At 33.7% G+C, this 6,711-nt stretch overlaps 1 protein-coding gene across 1 annotated transcript; it reads right to left on the bottom strand.

Moving 5' to 3' along the window:
* Positions 1-1,100: 1,100 nt before the first annotated feature.
* On the bottom strand, positions 1,101-4,644 carry LOC106769886 (probable N-succinyldiaminopimelate aminotransferase DapC). Its single transcript, XM_014655678.2, has 9 exons — positions 4,367-4,644; positions 4,124-4,254; positions 3,929-4,014; positions 3,405-3,499; positions 2,735-2,831; positions 2,257-2,371; positions 2,005-2,159; positions 1,776-1,901; positions 1,101-1,677 (listed from the first exon to the last, which is right to left on the bottom strand). The coding sequence occupies exons 1-9, from the start codon at positions 4,546-4,548 to the stop codon at positions 1,453-1,455; spliced, it is 1,212 nt and encodes a 403-aa protein (XP_014511164.1). The 5' UTR covers positions 4,549-4,644; the 3' UTR covers positions 1,101-1,452.
* Between the last annotated feature and the right edge of the window lie 2,067 nt (positions 4,645-6,711).

Here is a 6,711-nt window from a genome sequence, read left to right as displayed (position 1 = left end):
AGTCACCTCTAATATATGTCTATTTTTCCTCTCAGCCACTCCATTTTGTTGTGGTGAATAAGGACATGTAGTTTGATGCAAGATGCCTTTAGAGTTCATGAACTCTATTAATTCAGTCTTAAAATATTTCCCTCCATTGTCTGATCGAATAACCTTAATAGATGTGTTAAATTGTGTAACAATCACATGATAGAATGAACGAAGCACATCATACACATCACTTTTATGTTTAAGCAAATATACCCAGGTTACTCGAGTACAATCATCAATAAAACTNATAAACCATTTTTTTCCATTATGTGTAGATTGCGGGGCAGGGCCCCAAACATCTGTATGAATTAATGAAAAAGGAAAATCAGTTTTGTTATTGCTTAAAGGAAACACAACACGATGATTTTTTGCCAAAACACAAGTTTCACAAAAAAAAATCAGAAATATTGCATTTATGAAATAGTGATGGAAATAATTTTTTTAAATAACCAAATGAGGGATGTCCCAATCGTTTATGCCACAACCAAATTTCTTTATTGTTTTTATCTTGTATGTGATCATTCGCAAGACAAGTCAATCCTCTTTTATGGTTTTGTCGTGAGACATTTTCCAGATAATACAGTCCTTCACTCTCTCTACCACTGGCAATCTTCTCCTTGGAATGGATGTTCTGAAAAAGACAATGGGTTGGGTAAAACAAGGCAACACAAGAATGTGATTTGGTTAACTTGCTGACGGAGATAAGATTACAGTTTAATGTTGGAACAAATAAAACATCAAGAATTGATAAGGAGGGTGAGAGGGATATAGTACCTATACCTTCAATAGGAGATGAGACCCCATTGACATTAATAATAACACTTTTAGAACAATTAGAGGAAAAACTAGTAAATATATGAGGATCACAAGTCATATGATCAGTAGCACCTGAATCAATTATCCAATCACTACCCTTAGTAACAACAGAAAGATTAAGAGCATAATTAGATAGACCTGACTTGGTCACAAATCCGGCAGCAGTAGAAATATAACTCTTGGAAACAGCAGAAGTTCCAGAATTATGTTTCTCCGATTGATTGTCATCAAAAGAAGCCATCAGAAATATTCAATGAAAAAAAACACTGATTCTTATATTGTAGAGGATATTAGTGTTTGGCTCTTGATACCATAATATAAGGATCCTGTAATTCTTCATCTATTAAAGGAATGACAGGTGTACAAATCTGCACAAATTAAAATAATATCTAAATTATAACTAACACAATATTTGATTGCCTAATACCCTTTAATAGAATATTTAGCATATCTTAACACCAAGTACACTCTGTAATATCTTTCAACTTTGGAACAATGAGACAAATACAAGTTTAGCAAACTTGGCAGTTGTTTTGCTCAAATCTTAATTCGACCATCCTCAATCATAGTTGTTTGTTCCTGCCGTTACATTATTCTTTCTCCAATTTAATGTAGCACAAGATGCCCTTTAGCATCCAAAAGCTTACCCAGTTTTTCTGCCGCCAGAGTTAAAGTCGTATCGCTTTTGCAGAATGCAAACCTGATGTATCTCTTCTGATAGGAATAGGGTAAGTTAGAAATTTCATCTGATGATAAGTTTGCATGAAAAAATCCTCGTCCTGGAACGGCCACTACCCCAGCTTCTAGTATTAGTTTCTCAACAAATTCTACCTGTGAACAACAAGACATTTATGTTAGGAAAAAATAGAACAATGAACTTGTTTATTGCAGGAAAATCCCAACTTAAATGGAGTAAAGAGTGCACATACATCTGAAAGTGGACAATTGTCAGGAAGCTCAGCAAATAAAAAGAAGGAGCCCTGAGGTATAAACTCAATCTTGAAACCTACTCCTGCTAGAAAATTTACGATATAGTCTCTTTTTGATTGATAATCCTGCACAGATTAAAAATACCACCAGAAAAAATCCAATTAAGAAATATAGCATTTTGTTATGAGGGGAGTGATTAACGCCATCAAATGTACTTTGGTCTCTTACACTACGGAGTGATTCAAAGTACTCAGGAGGACTTCTCAAAGCACTCAACGCAGCTTCCTGAAAAGGTGCTGGGGCACAATCTGTAAGTCTAACGTGAATATTTTTTATAGCAGACGCAAGAAAAGTTGGTGCAATTGCCCATCCAATCCTCCAACCTGATAAACATCAACAGTGAGTTAGTTCTTCACTGAAATAATGATAAAGCTATAATACTTCCAGCGTAGTTTGGTTAATGCAGCTTTGAGCTTTTACCTGTCACACTGAATGATTTGGACAAAGAAGATGTTAATATAGTCCGCTCTTGCATTCCAGGAAATGACACAAGGGATATATGTTTTAGATTGTCATACGTTATGTGTTCATATACCTACATAAAAATCCAACAGAAGACAAAACATACATTATTCAACTACAGGACAAATGTTCTACTCTTGCATATTTTAAATTCTCAGTGATTCCTGTGCTTATGCATATATAAAACATGCAGAGAAGTACCATGGTCCGAGTTAAAAGCAGATAAGTGATTATTTTTCCAAGACAAATCAATTAATATAGAAAAAGAAGTATACTATGATGAGATAGTTTGGCCTGCCTAATTCATTTAATATAGAAAAAGAAGTATACTATGATGAGGTAGTTTAGCCTGCCTAATTCATTTAATTCATTCCATAGATATCATGGTTAAATCCATAATTGAATTTCCATGCGTACAAAGTAAAGGAGTACATACTTCATCTGTTATAGCCAGGCAATTCCTGCTGCAGCATTCTCCAGCTATAATCTCGAGTTCCCCTATTGTGAAAACTTTGCCAGTAGGATTGTGAGGGCTGTTTAAGTTTTCTGTCAGCATTTTGTACTTCTTCATATCATAAAACGGAACATTTTTTACGAACATTTTCATGCTTAACCAAAAAAAAAAAAAAAAAAAAACCTTCTAGTGTGTCATTATCACAGTCGCTGCAACCATTCAAAATGATGAAAGGAAAACAACCAACTCCTCAATGCTTTAACCCTTTCTAATAAGCCTTAAAAAGAGAAATTTTGAACTGCAGAAAAAAAAAAGGAATAACAAGCAAAACCAAGCAAACTTTTCAAGGGTTGGCATTGCCTCCGCAAAATTCGGCGTATCAAAAGCGTAAACTTGGCAATCCTTGACATCGAAATACACAAAATGAATCATTTGTAACATGCAAAATTTAAAATGATTACAAGCTTCAACCGTAAATTGATCGAAACAGCATTTCTTATTCACATCTTTACTTTAAAAAATTCACTCAATCGGTATTCTATTAGTTGAATTGAAGAATATCAAGGGAGCTAATCTGAGTAATGAGGCTTCCCAAGATAGGGATTAAGTGTATCTAAAGTTGAGGCAATTATGAATTTGTGAAATTTGTAACCTGTTCAGTACTACGACTTTAGTTCTCTCACTGAATGATCCGAGTAATTTGCTTGAATCCAGTGTCCATTGAGGTGGATCAAGTGGCACGTGAATCTGTCCAATTAAGTTTACAAAAACAAGGGACCATTACACAAATAAAAGACAAAAAATAAATAAAAAAATGTAGTATCAATAACACATCTCCGAAGATATTATACATGCTGAACTTGCTAAGAGAAAGGGTTAGTTGTGTTGGTCTAAACTAGATTGTGCTTGTTATCTAGAAGGTGATGCTCTGCATAAAACATTGTATTCTTCATCATTGAAGAAAAGAGAATTCCCTAATTTTACACTTCATCATCTGTGTCCTTTCTCTTTCCTTGTTTAAATTTCTGCGGGATCATTGAATCACTTGAACATGCATTGTACGCAGAGAAATGGACACAACACCCAAAGAAAGAAAGCTATATTACTAATCATTGTTCATAAATCATAAGAATTATATGATACAGACTTAAATAAGGTAGAAGATAGCAAACTTACAGGTACTCCCCCGGCCATGGCAACACATCCTTCATATGATTCATAGGAAGGGTCGAATAGTATGACCTCGTCACCCGGGTCAATTACTGTTTGAAACACAACATTCAACATACCATGTTAATGATAACCAACTCATAACCTTAAAGTTTCTGAACTTAACTAACAATGCTACAAGAACGACAAAACAGAACACACTTGCAAAGATTGCAGCCGCAAAGGCCTCGCTTTGACCGCAGCAAATAGCTACGTCCGTAAGAGGGTCGATGTCTAAACCGTTTCTCTCCTTCATCATCTTGGCCAAGTAGTCGCATACACCTTGGACGTTCCTAGTTTAGTTTCATCAATAGATGCAAAAATGAAGACATGCAGAAGTTACGCAAGGAAGCTATGTTATGGTAGTAGTTGTTTGATGCTGTGTGAAGTGTGAAGTGAAGAAACCTGTACTGGTTGAAGTCGGAGTTGATGGCAGAAATGGCGGCGTTTTTTATGTGGGGAGGGGCGGAGAAGTCGGGAAAGCCCTCGGCGAGGTTTATGGCGTTGCATCGCTGAGCAAGATGGGAGAGTCCTTGAATGGACGAAGGTACAATTTTCTTTGCTGCACGTGATAACTTTCCTTCCATGGCTTTTCTCTGTTTTTCACTTTCTTATCACTTCATCTCGTGCCTTATCTTTTATCTGTTCAGTGATGGGTTCTTTTATTGGACTCTGAACCGCTTTTAAACGGTTCCCCTACAGCTCACTTCGTGAACATAAAGATACCATGGGAGGGGGTGATAAAAATAAAATAAAGAAGAAGGAAAAATAAGATGATATATATATATATATATATATATATATATATATATATATATATATATATATATATATATATATATATATATATATGGGAAAACGAATAAATTTGGAGAAAATATGGAAAATTAAATTCTTCTGAATAATCCTTTATTGTTTTAAGTGAATGGGTTCAATTTATTTTCAAAATTATCAATCATAGACTTATTTTTAAAAGAAAAAATACCTTGTAAAGGTGACTTTACATATAATACTTTTTAAAGAAAATCCATATTAATAACTTTTAAAGTAAATGTTCCATTAATTGGAGAGAAAGAGAAAGATAGTTAAGGATAATGGAGAGGTGTAGGGTATTTTTGGAATAAAAGAAAATAATGAAAAGATGTAAAATATTTATGAAATAAATAAAAATAATGGAAAGGTGGAGAAACACTTGGGGAGGTAGAGGGAGCAACACCCTTCAAATAGACCACATGCTACAAGCTCAAGCCCATTTAATAATAGTCTGATCATAAATGCTTCACACATCAGAAGTTTGCAGACAATCTTATATTTTACAACATTTCCATTTAAAAGAATTTAATCAATTTAAATTATTACTTAATTTATTTAAAATAATCACCTATTAAAATATTCCGTTTTAGTAGAATAGAACTCTAAAAACCTAGAAAGTAGAGTATTAAAGTTAGTAGGTATATTAAAATAATGAGATCGAGTACTTTATTATAAAATAATTCCATAACATAAATAAAATTTTCTAAACTCGTCTCATTACTTAAAACACACTATATCTCTCTAGAACTTTTTCTCTTTGCTTCCTCTCATATCTCTCTAAGTGTTTTGCTCCTAAGTCATCTGTTTGATGATTAGGAGGTGTTTAGGCGATCACGACATCAAGTCTACCTATTTACCCAATCAATTCGCTATTTAGAGCAAGTAAGTTTGTACTCTTTTCTTTAGTATTTTTCGGTTCACGATCATGTAAAGAGAATATGTTTTGCATTTGTCAAGAATTTCCCTTCCTTGATTCTTAGTTCAATTTAGGTTCTAAGGTTTGTCTCCAATCACCAATTAGTGATTTGTAAGATTTTCTAGAAGTTCTTTGTGGTGGACGCAACGATCAGAGATTTTGGAGCTGTAGGGGTTTTCTAAGGTAGAGGAAGCTAGAGTTTTCTTTAATTGATGTTTGTGGTGTAAGTTTGATGTTTATGTGCATTAAACTAATTTGGAGAAATTTATGTTTTTATGCTAGTTTTAACTTATTTAATTGGATGTATTTGAGTATTTAGTGATGAAATGTTGTCGTGAAGTATGTTGGATCATAATTTGGTCTGGAATTGTATGTCAACATGTTGCATTATTGATTTGAAATGTGTGTTGCAAAGTTTATGGAATAAGGAGTTAAAAATCTAGGAGTTTGGGTAGTTAAAATAGGGGTTTTCATGTCCAATGGGTGAGATAGTGTTTGAATAGAAAAATTTGGTATTGCAGGTCTATTTATATGTCATTTGAGGTTTGTCAGCACCATGAGTTGGTATAAATTTGATAAACAACTTGGTATTGATCAAGGTGATGATTTTAGAAGGTTTAGGTTCAAATAAGGGCGTTTTGACTAGTGAATTTTGATATGAGAGCTAGGAATGAAAACTAGAGGTTTAGGGGTTGTTTATTTGGTATTTTGGAACTGGTTTTGATGTTGAAACATGGGAAATCTGATGCAATAGTGTTTGGTGGTTGATATGTGGAATTTAACTTGGTTTAGAACTAATTTTTGGGGGTTTAGTCTAGTGAGAATTTGAATTCTGTTTTGGGTTTAAATGGTCACTTTGGAAGGTGTTATTAAGTCATTTGTGACTTATTGGAGTTCCTAAGTTGTTTGAAAATAAGCCATAACTGTTGGAATTAAATTTGGATCTCTAAAGTGAGGTTTTGATAAATTTTAGTTTGAAATCTTGTGGTCAATGAGTTTAAAATGTATTTAGGTTGGTTTA

This window comes from Vigna radiata, chromosome 8 (genome assembly GCF_000741045.1).
Source record: "Vigna radiata var. radiata cultivar VC1973A chromosome 8, Vradiata_ver6, whole genome shotgun sequence".
Classification (NCBI taxonomy): Eukaryota; Viridiplantae; Streptophyta; class Magnoliopsida; order Fabales; family Fabaceae; genus Vigna; species Vigna radiata.
The sequence above is the reverse complement of the archived record's forward strand: the minus strand, read 5'-3'. Positions and strand labels throughout refer to the sequence as shown.

What these genes read in the sequence shown, in the direction of transcription:
- LOC106769886 (XM_014655678.2), bottom strand. Translation starts at nt 4,548, where the DNA reads ATGGAAGGAAAGTTATCACGTGCAGCAAAGAAAATTGTACCTTCGTCC. An exon ending in CCATGGCCGGGGGAGTACCT is followed by an intron (nt 3,500 to 3,928) that starts GTAAGTTTGCTA and finishes TTAATTGGACAG; the next exon opens with ATTCACGTGCCACTTGATCC. An exon ending in CAAATCATTCAGTGTGACAG is followed by an intron (nt 2,160 to 2,256) that starts GTAAAAGCTCAA and finishes GATGTTTATCAG; the next exon opens with GTTGGAGGATTGGATGGGCA.